The sequence below is a fragment of the Melospiza melodia genome, chromosome 1 (genome assembly GCF_035770615.1).
Source record: "Melospiza melodia melodia isolate bMelMel2 chromosome 1, bMelMel2.pri, whole genome shotgun sequence".
NCBI classification, from domain to species: domain Eukaryota; kingdom Metazoa; phylum Chordata; class Aves; order Passeriformes; family Passerellidae; genus Melospiza; species Melospiza melodia.
The window spans coordinates 58,448,807-58,463,672 of record NC_086194.1 but is presented as its reverse complement, the minus strand read 5'-3'; the positions used below and the strand labels follow the sequence as shown (position 1 = coordinate 58,463,672).

At 36.3% G+C, this 14,866-nt stretch overlaps 1 protein-coding gene across 8 annotated transcripts in view; it reads left to right on the top strand.

Moving 5' to 3' along the window:
• TNS3 (tensin 3) overlaps window positions 1–14,866 on the top strand; it is a 202,219-nt gene that overhangs the window by 128,100 nt on the left and 59,253 nt on the right. For all 8 annotated transcript variants that reach the window (XR_010028071.1, XM_063158847.1, XM_063158857.1 and 5 more), the window contains 3 exons: window positions 8,542–8,717; window positions 9,077–9,194; window positions 9,326–9,409. Coding sequence is in view for 7 of the 8 variants with exons in the window: in XM_063158847.1 (XP_063014917.1) it covers window positions 8,542–8,717; window positions 9,077–9,194; window positions 9,326–9,409 (378 nt within the window). In the remaining variant the exon portion in view is untranslated. The remainder of the gene's footprint in view (window positions 1–8,541; window positions 8,718–9,076; window positions 9,195–9,325; window positions 9,410–14,866) is intronic.

Sequence of the window (14,866 nt, the reverse complement as noted above, 5' to 3'; positions counted from 1 at the left end):
TTAGAGGCAGACCTATGTGATCAAGGATGGTGATTCTTGTAGGGAAGGTGAAATCACAGTTCTGTGCTTAGGAAGGTAACCAGGGACTGAAAAAGTCCAAAAATCCATGACTAATAAATGTGAGATGCTTCGCTGCTTATTTCTGACACACAATATGCATTTTGTGGCATTAGTTTGTGATTCTCTTGAATCTTCCCAAATTATTAGCTGATGGACAAATTGAGATTTTTCCAGCAGGAGAGAACTCTTCTCCTTATATACAGTAAATCTAGTAAGGGGGATAAAGAGATCATTTAGAATAAGTCACCTTTCACAGTTCAGAGTTTGCATATATGAAGCTTAAAAGAAATACTTGAAATTTTCTCAGAGATTCTGGTCATCTCAAAGTAGAAGTCACTGTAATTTTCCTTCCATTTTTAATGTCAGGTAAATAAAGACTAGTGAAAATAATTGTACTTGGGGAATGATCTAGAAGAGGATTTGTTTTGAAGAATTAAATTGTGGAATTTCTGTATTTAAGGGAATCAAATATAAATGTATAGACCGTATTTAAAATTCTGGATATTTGAGGGAAGGTATCAGGGCACAGTAGAAGATGGAAGACTTTAGTAGTCAGGAACATAATAGCCTTTAATTAAACAAAATTAGAAAAATAATTTGTATAGCTTTAGAACAATAATAATTTTTTAAGTTTGTCTTTATGTCAAGTGCTAAAATGTTCCATTTCTGACTTCTGCAAGTAACAATCAATTTATACTAGCAAGAGCTTGATTTTAAAAGTACTCAGGGTTCTAGAGGTAAAACAACACAAATATGTGGCATGCTGCCACCTCTGCTTGAGACTAGGAGGTCACCAGCACATACTGATTTTCTAAGTGCTTGTAGAATTTATATATTTACATATTTGGACTTGCCCCACTGAAATATACAGAATCATACATTTATTCATGCATGGTGTACACAAACCAGCATGGGGAAAAAGCTATTTACCTGAATGAATACTAAGAAGGAGGAACACTGGAATATTTTTCTCTATATACACCACTGTTCTGAATCACTGGATTGAGAATTGGCTGCATATCAGGTCTCAGAGGGTTGTTGTCAGTCACACAGTCTACAGATGCCTGTAGTTCAGGGGTCTAAATCCAGTCTTCTTTAACTTATTAATCAGTTGGATTAAGGGGTAGAGTGCCTCCTCAGCAAGATTGCTGATGCATAAAGCTGGGAGGAGAAGCCATACTCCAGAATGTGTTGAATGTGGTTTATCTTACTTTGGAGTAGACTCGTAGAATTTTATAGAATTAGGATAAGTAGGGGAACATCCAAGGCACTTAATTTGCTCTTTAAACTAGTGCAGCACAGGAGCCGTAATTGATGGCACAAAGAAATGCTGGCTGCCATGGGGATGAAGAAGTAGCAATTAATAATGGATAATGAAAACAACAGTTGCTCACAATGTCTGATTTTACAGAGTCAGGTTTTAGAGGGAGCTCTATACTTTGTGACTTAAACAGTTCTTGACCTAACAAGTATATTAATAGAACGAATTGGTCTGTGATAAAGAGAGTTGGCATATCCAGACTGAATGGTCTGAGTGAGGTTGATTGGATGAATGAGACATTCTGCATGAATCTCTTCAATGGGAGGAGTGCCCAGTGCTGGAGGTGAATGAGATCAATGTGATGCATGGTGTGTGTGTGTGTCTGACTTGAGGGTTGCGTTACAGGAGGATGGTGGAAATATCTGGTTTCCTGCATGAGTGGTTTCCTGCAGAAAATACATAGCTTAAAAGTGCGTGCATGTTTCCAGTGCCCTGCAAAGCTGGAAGAATGTGCCTAAGAATGAAATGTGTGTCAGCTGGGATGTACATTGTGGTGCATTCTTGCATCTGTTTGCTTATATGATTCTGCACTGACTGACAGATAGGCAACTACCTCTCCTTTCATGCTTCTTCCTAGGTGTTCACATGTATCCTTAGCATAGGTCAACCTAGCACAAACTACTGATTGCCCATGCGGCAGAGTTCTGGGCTCTGTCTGAAATTATTCCTTGCATTAAGTGCTTAGCATTTTTGGATAATTGAATTTCTTTTTGCTAGGACGTATCTTTATGAACCATGCAGAACAATGGTTGATGACCTCTTCTCTCCTTCAGTGTCATGTGTGTTGCTTATCAGAGATGAATCAGTGCACTGTTTATTAAGATTTTTCCAATTTTTATCTTTTATGTGAGCTGAGTTATGCACAGATGTGTTTCTGATAGTGAATGAAGCTGCCGTTTACTAATAACACAGTGCTGTAGTAGTGCTTAATTTTAAATGACAGGAGGTTTGTTGTATGAAAAAATTTTGATGTGTATATAAGCTTTTCTTTCAGCCTTATAGTCCCCATTTACTTCAGTCTTTGTACATTCTTTTATGCCTAATAATTAACACATGACCTCAGTCTACTACTAAAGATATTAGTAAGACTTATTTTCTCAAATCAGCCATCTTTTACCACAAGGCTTATGCTTGTTCGGTAAAAAAGGAAAGTGAAATCAATGTTTTGCTTCAACCTACAAAACTGTAAAAGCAGGAATTTGTTAATAAATGTAGAGGACAGAAATGTTTTTACCCATTTTCATTATAACCTACCATCATTGTCACCCATGTCTCATCTGTGTACTCCACCTTTTCACTGTTAAAATGTTACAATTTGCATCTTTAGAAAAGTATTACATGCAGGTGAGGAATTGTGTGATCGAGTGAAGGCAGAACACAGAAACACATGCATTCAATATTTAGGGCAGCCTGTTTCAATGACTGTGACCAAGATATGCATTTCTATCTAAATTTGCCAGCATGAGAAAGAGAGGTTCTATATTTGCCATAAGGTTGAAATTATATTGTTGCTCTCAGGTAATTCTAATTCTTCTTCATGCATGAGTTATGGTGTTTGAAATTACCATCTCAAAACTTCCCTGGGTTACCTACTGTATGAATTACACAGATACACAATTCTTACAGTCTTATATTTCACTTGGAGTTTATCAGCTCAACACAGAATTGAGCATTAAACAAAGCCTCCCTCTCTCAAAAAAATAATGCAAAATGAATAAAACTGAGGTGGCTTAGGGTCTGATTACATGTCTGGAATACCTTCACAGATCTTTCCTCTATCAAAAATAAACCTTTGGAGATGGCCCAAGATACAATATTGTAAATCATACTAGTGTCTCTGCAGACAAGGGAGAGAAAAAGAAATCCTTTTTGCATACCTTAGTAAATAACATTTTTAGAAAGCATTGAACTGTTGCAGATGTTCCCATTTACTGTGCTATTCTGTGGGTAAGCACAGTCCCTCTGAAATAAATTGTGAAGTGAGAGAAAAACAAAGCTTGTCAATCTTCTCACCTGCCTTATTTGTATGTAAAATGCACTACAAAACTTGTCATTTCTGTTGCTCAGGAAAATTTGGTGCCTGACTTGGGAGTTAATTTTACAGTGGTTAAGAGTAAATTTGAGTTTTTAGGTAAATTAAAGGTAAAATTTGAAGTTTTAAGTTATAACTGAACTAGATTCAATTTTTAAACTAAATTAAATAACTTTTAAAGCTACAGCTAAAAATTGAATTTTAGTTACATTTAGCAGCACAATGATTTTTAATTTATGTCATGTACTTATACCACAAATTTTTAAGAGTCTTGTAATTTTCAGCATGTGGGCCTGAGTGTATCATCATTATGGTATGCATTTGGAGATACCAGTCTGGATTTTCCACTGGGCTTGCTTCCCATTCTTAGCATAATGTAAATGGGCTATGAAACTAAAGTGACAGATCTGCAAAGCTGCTGTGTCCTATGCTTGATGGCCTACTTGAATTTGGGGTAGAGTTTAGACCTTTTCATTTGCTTGTTAGACTAATTGGTTATAAGGAGTTTACACTCCTAGTCTACTAGCTGTTAAAAGTTGAGGTTAAAAAGATTAGTTTGCTTGTTAGTAATTGCTAATTATTTGGTATTTTTTCAAGAATAAAGGAATTTTCTGACTTCAGCAGCATTTTGTGTTACATTCAATGCCTTAACCTTTCTAAAATGTATCACTGGCACAGCATAGTTGGCTTTTGTTCTAATTAATAGTTTTGAAACAGTGTTCCTAAAGATCTGGGAATCTGAAAGTTTGAGCATATCAAGATCCTTGTTTAGTACTTGCATCACTAATCCACCAAGGTCATGGGTTAAATCCTCATACTTCATTTAAGATTTGGACTCAGTGATCCTGCTGGGTCTCTTTCAACTCAGAATATTCTGAGATTTTGTTTTTCAACTAGCTATATATTTGATTATTCTTTTTCCACCACAGTAATATTTAGTTCAAGTTTTGTCGTGCTGTCTTTGAAGATACTTATTCTTTCAATATGTCATAATGATTCTAAAGCTGATTCTAATTTCTTAAAGTAGATTTGCTATGGTTTAAGCATAAAGCTGTTTTGAAAGCTTGATCATTACATGCCTTCTTTTGAAATCTTAAACTTTGTAGAAGATAAATGGTGGCAAAGGAGGAGATCGCTTTCATTTTGGATAGTGTTGTTGGTAACATTTTTAGTATGTGGGTTAATCCCTGAAGGCTCTTCTGTTAGAAGTTAATTTACAGACTTCTTTTTCCTTGTTGAGTTCTTAAGCCTCATGTTGCATTGTATCCCCTTGTTTCACAGTAATTGATAGGTCTTTTTAAACTGCTGTGTAGGCATGGCTTCTGGAATTTCTGGAATGCTAACACAATTCTCCCCAGAGTGTTTTTCAGCCTTAATGACTTCTGCTGAAGTCTGTTAAAGGCACACTGGAAGACCAGTTTTGTAGAAATTTTCACTGTTCCTTTCACAACAGAGCCCTGCATCTTATTGCTCTGTGAGTAGAGCTTATGTCATGCTAGCTTTCCACACCAGTTGGAGCTGTGTAAGAAGCTCACTTGAAGTGCAAGCACTTGATCTTTTCCTCTCTGTGTGTAACATGTTTGTACAAAAGCAATGAATTCCAGCTTGTCTGTCTGCAAAGTGTGTTAAGTTGTATTGATTGGTTGATTAAGCATATATCCTAGTAAATTTTCCTTTTGTTTCTCCAAAAAATATATAATTTTCTTAAACCACTTAAAAGTTTGTCAGATTTTCTTGAATGTATAGATGTTACCTGTTTCCTCTTGTGAAAGGATTAGAATTGAAATGAATTGCAGATTCCAAAAATCCTGCTAGACAATAAATGAAGTAAGTGAAAATCTGCCTGTGAAATAATATAGTTAACACTGCTTAAGCTATATTCAGAGAAAAAGATTTTAACTGTTGCTGTATTGATGATTGGAATTCAAGTGGTTAAAGTCAGTTTTACAAGTTCAGACATTTATATTTCAATGCTATCACAAGGAATTATATTTGCAACCAGTTGGATAATTTGCTAATAAATGAGATACAGCAGTCTTATTGACAAGCCACTGGAGACAAGATTTTAAACTTAGCATTTTAAACTTAGTTTTCTTTCCAATAATTAAAAATATGTCTCAATAGTAGTTGAGGAAAGCTAAGCAGTTAAAGAAACCAAACAATGATTAACCTTTAACCACTGGTTAGCTGTAGCTTTTGCATGGTGATAACCATCTGATGAGGTAAGTGCCTGATGTTGTTCTGATGCCAATCTGTTGGAATGTTATTATTTGTTCATTGGGCAAAACAAAACTACTTTTGTAGGGAAAAATTACTTTTCACCTGGGAAAAGAGAGAAAGGACAGTATATGAAATGCTTTCAAAGAAATAAATATGTGCTTCTGGGATATTTATGAAGCTCTGCCAAAACTTTAAGCTAAATGATAAGAACAAAAATGAATTTTGTAACTTCTAGGAAGTCTTGGGAACTGACACCTTACACTGTAAAAGGCTCCTTTCAAATTAGTAAGCCTAAAATATTAAAATATAAATCTAAGTATTATGAAGTAAAGTTTTGAAACGAATGAACTAAGTAGAAGTAATTTTGTGCTTACTCCTTCACTTAATTTTAATCTCTTAGATTTATTTGCTTTAAGCTTTACTGAAATACATCAGCTCAACTTCTCCTCTGTGTTGTGCAGCATCTAATGGTAATTTGGTATGTAAAGCTCTTTCAGTCTATTTAAGGAGAATATCCATTTTCCCAGAGAGACCTCTTTATAGCTTTCTGAGGACTACATTAACTTTGTAGAAATTGCTAGCTTCATGAGTGTACCAATAGTATTGATTATGAAATCCTCTCATTAGTATGACAAGCAGAACTTGTGTTAAATTTCAAAGGTCTTTTTTGACCCATCCAAAAGATAGATATTTTTTATCATAAAGTAGTCTACAAGGCCATGTTAACTAAGAGAAATATTCTGAAATTAATTGTCTATGCCTTTGTAACTTGGTTACAGATGGAGTGAAACTCTTATGTGCTGTTCCTGGTCCTACTGCCGCCTGTGGAGAAGTGGTGGGACTGGGAGTATCTGGTCGCAGATCGTCTGAGATTCTGCAATGATTCCCACTCATTTTTCTTTACAGAAATTACTAATAAAAAAGGAAATACAATGCAAATGTTGGTAAATGCTGGAATAGTATCAACTCAGTCTACATTCTTAAATGTCTGCAATTTCAGTAGAATTCACTCTGTTTAGTATCATGTAAGAGGTTTAGAAGATATTTGTGATTTCATGTCCTTTTCTGGCTTTGAAAATATTGAGTAATGCATCTAGTTTGCTCACAGGGTCTTCAGCACATACTCTTTCCATTAATGAGGGACCACACATAAAAATTCAAGTTGGGGGAAAAAAGTTAAATATGGATGCTTAAAAAGTTTTTGAGTTTTCCAGGTTGTGGCAACCATAAAAACAGAATCTCAGTTGTGTTTTTTTCAAAATCTTAGGTTTTTTTCAGAATATCGGTTGTGATTTTTTCACTAGGTTTGTAAATATTAACTTGATAAAATTAATAACTGGCTGTAGTTCGACCCTGAAATTTAATTTATTGGTGGAATTTTCAAAAATTACTAATATGATTTTATGCATTTATTTATTTGCTTCAGTAGTAGCTATTATAACATTTGCTTGGATGCTATCAGAGATGGATTTTTTGGAAGTGTCTAATTCTGTAGTTTAACAAGAGATTTATTAATATTTTTAGGATAAGCCCCTACTTGCCAGCAAGTTACTCAGATTGATACATACATATGTCAATGCAGAATCAGTTAAGTATCATGGATTTTAGTCTAAAATCCCCGTCTCTGTTTCAAGCTTGAATAAAAACTGTTCCACTATACAGAAATGTATTTGTGCATTAATGCTTTATAATTGTGTAGTGTAATCAAGGTGGAATGTCTTTAACACAGAGGCCTATGCTGCATGCCAGATTTTATACCTTAGCTTTTATCAGCTACTTCAGATTAGGAAATTGATGTGTAAGGTGTATGCTATCATTTTTCTCTACCCAAGTTGCTGATTAAGCCCTCCTGCTGGTTTAGATCAAGGACACACTTTGAACTCCTAGTTTTATGGCTCCATGATCAGGGTCTGTAGGCGATGTGCTTCAACAACACATATTTACTGTTGGAAATTACTGTAAAAGTTTAAATTACACCAAGCATTAAAGTAACTTCTTGGGAAAATACTCAACTCTTTTAAGAGAAACAGCTAATCCTCAAAGATCTTTTTGCATATATATATAGACCACAGAAGCTCTCAGAGGGGTATTTGAAAATTTGCTATGCATGTGGTTGTTTTTGTGACTACTCAGTAAGTTCTACGGATCCTTGTTGTTGATTTTCAAGAAGGGTAGAGAAAGCAATTGTTGCAGAGTAATCTGGAAGTGCCTGCTGTTTGAAGTGGATGACCATGTATAAAATCCTGCTAATCATAGTTCTGCATCTAGTGACGTGCTCTTAATAACATCTTTAGAAAAAAATAGTGCTTTATATACTTGAATATCCTGGATCGTTCTGCTGGTTAAGGTTACTCTTCTGTGCTGTTCCTCAAAAGGATTTACAGCTTCTGTGTGTAGCTAATATCTAATTTTTGTGATTAAGTGTGATTGCCATGTGTGTCACAAAAGGTGTACAGTGAACTGAGTTTATAAGGGCCAGGATCTGTTTTAGCTAACAATAATCTGCTTTTGGGAGGGGAAAGGGGTGGGGGAAATACAGCTCTGGGCAGCAGCAATGGTTTTTCTGCCCAGAGCCACTGTGTGTCAGAAATGGCAAGAGGTGCTTCCCATTGCAGTGCCCGTAGCGGCCTCTGCTGTCTTGCTCTTCTGATTGCACTTGGGGTGATCACTTCAAAAATGAGCATCATACATGCTGCTTAACTTACTCCTCTACAACAAAGGGAACTGTGAATATTTTGCAACTGGTGTCAGCAAAGAAACTACTACTGGTGTCTTTTCCCCACCTATGTGGTTTTGTAAAACAGTTTGAACATTCTTGATTATAGTCACTACAGACAGAATAGTGAAGTTTGTTTTAACAGTTCTGACTGAAAAAAACTAGTTTCTTAACCAGCTTGCCTGTTTTCAGCAACAGGTATGCAAGATGATGATGCAACAGGGAAAAGGCTCAGAAAGTTAAGTGTTGGGCAATATGACAATGATATTCCTGGGGAATCATCATATAACAGGTGTGGATGGATGAAGTCTGCTAGTCACCAGGCTGTAATTCCAAGATCACCGGTTGCTGGAGGGAAAACCAAGGAGGTAAACAATCAAGAATTTTTCACTAAATACTGAAGTGAGTGGCCAGTAGGAAGTCTTATGTTCTGTGTCCAAAATTAATGTGAAGCAATTGGGCAGTTGCATCATGGCAATAAGTACAAATAACTGCATTCACCTCAGTAATGCAATTCAGTGTATAAGGATGGACTTTTCTTTGCATGTTTGGATGTCTCTTATGTTTGCATGTTTTCAGTGTTCAACAATCTCTCTGCTGGAACAGTAGATTGCATTTCATCTGATTACAGAAACCTTCTGTAATTTGGTGAAGAATGCTCCACTGTGTTATAGGGTTAAGTGAGAATTATCACACTGTAATTTTGCTTTTTTGTGTCTTCTATTAGATGATGGTTGTACATTACCGAGATGAAATAGATGGGGGCATCTTCTCTGCAATAAAAAATGGAAATGAAGCTGTCACATTCACATCAACTTTTCCTCTGTCACCAGAGGTGACATATGGTAAGAAAATGTCTTTATATAATTATTTATTTATTTATTTATTTATTTATTTATTTATTTATTTATTTAAATAGCACTATTGACATTTTCGCTGTTACTGAAGACGAACTGCCCTTTTCCCTCTCCCCTAGTGACAACACCTCCACCATGCCATCAGCAGATTCCCTCCAGCCAAAAGGTCAGCAGCCCATCAGAGCTGTACAGAACCATTTCTGGTAAGGTATCCCTCTTTCCCAAGTAATGTGAAAATGAACTGTGTATGAAGGCAACTAACACAACAGTGGTTTATAAGTAGGACATAAATGGTGAATTTAGACATGCGAGTCAGAGAAACAGATTTTAGCAGTCCTATTTTAATCACACCAAAAACAAATGAATAATGAAGAATTATCCAAGAAATATTTAATACCTTCCACATTTTAACTGCCAACGGGAGTCCTATGTTCACATTCATTGTGCAAATTTAGTGTGAAGCACTTAGGCAGCTGTGTCACAGAAATAAGAGGAAATGCAGCTCAGTGTTTGAGGCTATCCTGCTCTTGTTCTCTCTCTGCCTGGTTTCAATGTTCCTCAATCTTTCTGCTAATATTTGATGACATCAAAATACTACTATCAGGAGACTTGAGTTCTTTGTGATTTTAAGCAGGTTTTATTTCCATCTCAGGAAAGACAGGTGATATCCATGTTGCCATCTTTCATATTGCCAATGAAGCTGACAATAGAGCTTGACAGTAGCTATGCTCAAGTGTAGGAGCTGCTGGGGGGGTCGCACGGTAGGGACAGACGGAGACGAGATCTCTTTGAAGCTAAGTCATATAATGTGCAGTTTATTGCAAAGGGCGTGGGTGAAGGGCCCTGCTGGGAGCTGCCAGCCCCAGCTCGGAGCAGGCCCGAGAGAAGAGAGGCTTAAAGTGTAAGAGAGTTAAAGACAAAGTTTTAAGAGTGGAGAGCATGTAGAAAGGAGAGGGTGAAGTCAGTGCAGAGGAGAAGACAATGCGACAAAGAGAGAAAAGGGTGGGAAGAAGAGCGCGGGACAAAAGGAGAGAGAGTGAGAAGAGATAAGAGAGCAAAGAGATTAAGAGCGCGAGATTAAGAGAGATTAAGAGAGGGAGAGGGATTAAGAGATTAAGAGAGGGAGAGAAGTTCCCGTTACAATACAATAAATCTTCTGTGTTGAATATTCAGATTCTCATTAACCAATCTACTACAGCATGCATATCCTATAACATTTCCATACAACCTATAAGAATCACTACATTACTATACTACGTTTACGTTTTAAACCCTGAATCTTATTCTTTGGGCCCCATCTGCCAAGCTGCAGGGCCTGCTCTGGCTCTTAGGCTTGCCTGCTTGCAGAGGGAATTGTTTCCTCTAGGGGGGGATTACATTCAGCTGGTCACATCATTGTTTTTCATCAACTAAGGTATCTCAAAGTTGCTTTCATTTCAGTCTTGCTTATAGTTTCTATATTCTCAAAATCTTTTGCCAGGCAGTCATATTTATAAGGCTTTTTTGTTTCATCCTCCCCAACACTCAAGTCAAGGAGATCCTTTACCAGAGGAATGGATGTTCTGGAGGGTTTTTTTTGCCATGATACAGTTTGTAAATGTGCAACCACGGGAAAGTAGTTGGCAATGGATGATTATCTATTTAAAGATTTAATATGATCTAACAATAATTTTTTTATTATAAAGGATGATTTTCAAGGCCTTAACTCTTTGCTACAAAAAATAGCAGCTAAGCTACTGTTACCTGTCACCTATTTTGTGCAAAATTATTTGAAAAAAACTAGGATTTAAAGGAAAAAAGTATTTCTGAACAGCATCGGAAAGTGCTGGACATAGCAGGAAGCCATCTAATGTATTTAAAACCTGAATAAAAATCACTATGCATTCATTTTATGCATAGCATATGTTCTCATGAAAATTCATATATGTTATGCATAGTTTTACTGCTTAGGCCATGACTGTCTTCTCCAGGAGAATCTTGATAGTAGACTTTTCAATAAATTTGATGACGGGTTTTGATGCAATAATAGTATTTCAGTTTTAACTTAAAAAACCCTTTATGTTCAATTTGCCTCACTTAATAGTTGTCAAAGGCAAATAACATCAACACAGAATAAAACTAGCTTTAGAAAAATCTTCTATCCAGTTCAAGACATCTGTTTATGGTTCTCCCTACTTCTAAGTAATTAGTGGCGGATATCCTCCTGGTGGCAACTTCATCAAATCAATTATAGGTTGATCTACTGAAGACTTTGTTGTTAAATGGTTTCTATTAATGTTGCTAAGAGCTAAGACTTGCCCTGGAAAAATATTTAGCTTTCAATGTGTTTCTCTATTTTTTTTTATTCTCCTGCTTAATTTTAAATAATGTCATCTCTCAAATGCTGCTTTTAGGTACTCAGTTAATGAAACACTGAAAATAATTAATCTTAACTATTAGAAAAGGAGGCAGTTCTTCCTCTGAGTACCTGTTTTGAAATAAAGCTCAAGGTGTACTGAATGCTGCAGGTTACATGCTCATCTCCATGCAGCTTTGGTTTTAACTGTAAACATAATGTACTTTGACATTAAAAATGTTAGTTGTTAATTAGTTAAAGGTTAAAAGTGTATGAGGTGGGTCAACTAGAAAATGTAGTAAAGACACCTGTTGGCAAACATCTCTTAGAAATGTTAATTGGGTGATTTTCCCATCAGAGCACAGAAACTTCTATTGTCAGAGGCAAGTAAGAATCATACTTTAAATGTTTTAAAATTTTCTCTTTTCCCTTCACTTCTACTATAGTTATTGCCTGTATCTACACTAAGTATCCACTGTATCTACTTGCTTCTATGTCTTCTGATTTCTTTCATAAGAAGTGCTTCTTATTTCTGCTACCAAACCCTAATTCATGCCCTGAGTAAAAGTGTTATGTTTTGTGTGTTGAAGAGGCCAAGATTCTGAAGGGAACAGATGCAGCTGTTCTGTGGTTGAGACTGCTTTAATGCACATGCCATAAAGGTGACTCTAACAGTGTGCACTTTGCAAGAGTTCTTAACAGCCTCAATTTTTAGTACTTTCCCTTGCAGCCCACCTCTTCTTTTAAATGTTTACATGGTCTTTATTTTGGTAAAAGTCAGGAAGCATACTGACTTGTTGAGAAATTTTCAACAGCGTGAGGCTTTTTGTGTCTGGAGTATTAATTTCTGCCATTAAGATATTACTACTTTTGTCTCGGCTCAGATCACCCTTGAATTCAAAATTGCTTTGTTCTGCATATCAGCTTTGCTGTTTATCTGCTTTTTAAGTTACCAGTGAGGATGATGTAACCTGGTTACCAATTATCTAGATGAGTTAATGTGTCATGGCGCAGGGAGGCTCGGGACCCTCAATATGAGAATCAGCAAACTCCCTTTATTGAAAAGAGCATCAAACTTTTATGCATAACAAGTAATAAGCTCATACATATTCTGCAAGCTGATTAATCCATTGGTTATATTCTAGATATCAGCTTCCTCATTCCAAAGGAGTTAAATCTGCTTTTTCTCATGTCTCTAGTCTCTCAACTACAGCACCTTGTTATGGTAATACAGCTATGCTCAAGGACAGTGTCCTTGCAGGTGCAGGACTTAGATTAGCTGGGTTCTTGTCATGTAGCTATTTCTCCACATCACTGTTTTATTTCCTCCCTGTTTCCTTGTGGAGAATAGCAATTAGTGTAAGTAGCACTTACCATATCAAGGGATTCTGTTGTGCTTTTAGAAGAGTACAAAAGTATATATTTTAAAAGAAAAAATAGTCAAGAATTGCAATAATATCCAGTCCTTAAGTATAAAAAATTATAAAATCCTCTCTTCTTTGTTATTAATGTAAACTGTGTATCTAGTATCTTGAATGCATATAATTTTCAACCTGTGTACTTAAGGACACTGTTTTTAATAAAGTCTTATAAAATGCAGCTCTGTTATCCCTAGAAATCTTAATTTTCTTTCCAGGTAAAACCACTTTGCTAGGGAAAGTCAGTCTAGTAGTGTTATGTATCTGCCTCCCTTAAATTAGCTATGCCCTAACTTCATTCTCCCTGTAGATTTATTGGAGATGTCCTGCCTGCAATATTTCAGAGCCTTGTTCTTTATCAAACAAGTATATATTTAACCTCCCTCAGTCTGTATGCATTCAGTCAATTTTGTGTCAGCACTACTGCACCAGTGATCACTTGCTGCTATGGTTTCATGGCCCTTTTCTTCACTTTACGTAGCTTGAAAGTAATACAGAACCCACAGAGTTCATTCTGAATTGTCTTTGAAAGACACTTTGTTTCTTGAGATGAACCTAAGTAGTCTATAAATTGGCTAGTGGCCTATAAATTGGCTGGTTTTATAAATACCCCTCAAAAAATAGGGCTGCTCCACACAGAACCCAGATACAGCTCCCTGGAATTTTACAATAGCTGATGTATATTACATGGGAGGGAGAGTCCCACACATCAGTGAAGGAACTGAAGCACTATTTGTCAGCTATTTTGAAACTTATAGAGACTCTTTTTTCTTGAACAGCAGACAGCTAAACTAAGTCTCTTTGTATATAGAAGTAACGCATAAAAGCATAGCAAGCTCTTTGCCAGGGGACTGAATGCTGGCTCGCTGCCCTGCCACTCCACCCCTGAGGCTAGATGTGAAGAAATGTCCCTTCTTCAGCCCGGATCAAACTTTGCAGAAGGTCTGCATTCACAAACAGGCATTGTCTTGCAACAGAGGGGAAGGATCTGTGGAACAAGGGAAAATTGTCTATAATCCTTTATCAAGGATGCACTGACAAAGAGAAGATATGATGTCACTTTTTTCCATCTTTTCTGAACAAGCCTAACTAGACTTGTGTAGTTCAAGCAGTGCAAATGATGGAATGAAAGCATTGCTGCTGGTATAAGGAATCTCTGAGCCTTCAACCTACAACCTAAAACCTTGCCTTCTCATCTTTTCCACGGAGCTTAGACTATGTACTGTACTCAAAGCTTGTGTATGAGCTGCATCTGTTCTAAAAATTTTAGAAAGGGCAACTTTTCTCCTCATGCCATCGTGGAACTCTTCAAGACCTCATACTGGAATATTTCCACAATTTTTCTCACACAGACTCTTTTTATCTGACAGAGACATTGTAGCTCTAATTCTCCTCATTTAATAACACAGACTTTTCCTATTACATAATCCAGCAGAGTGATGGTTGTTTAATAAATGTATTGGAAGGCAAACCCACAACCTAACAGCCTCATTATTGCATAATTCTATTACTGATTAGAATTGTATACTGTTATGGTATCATACTGTTATTCCAGGATTGTCATTTCTTCCAGTCACTGAGTTGCAAGGGAAATAGTACATACTGCTTAAGGTTTTGATTAAAAAAATATCAGGGTTCTAAACTGAGAGCCAGTTTGGGAATAAAAGTGAAACTAATTTATGGAAGGGAAAAATTCCCTGTTTATGATGTGCATAATGTGAAAAGTTTTCATATAATATTCATTTATACCAGTCTTTCTCTCCTCCTCTTACCTGTTTTTGTAAGTTATACATGTCCAAAGCAAGTAATAGATTCAGAACTTTTCCAGGCATCTGGGTTCATTTGCTTAGAACGTCAAATCATCTACTTATGTGGATGGTCAACATAAGCTCTGTCCTCCTGGAAAC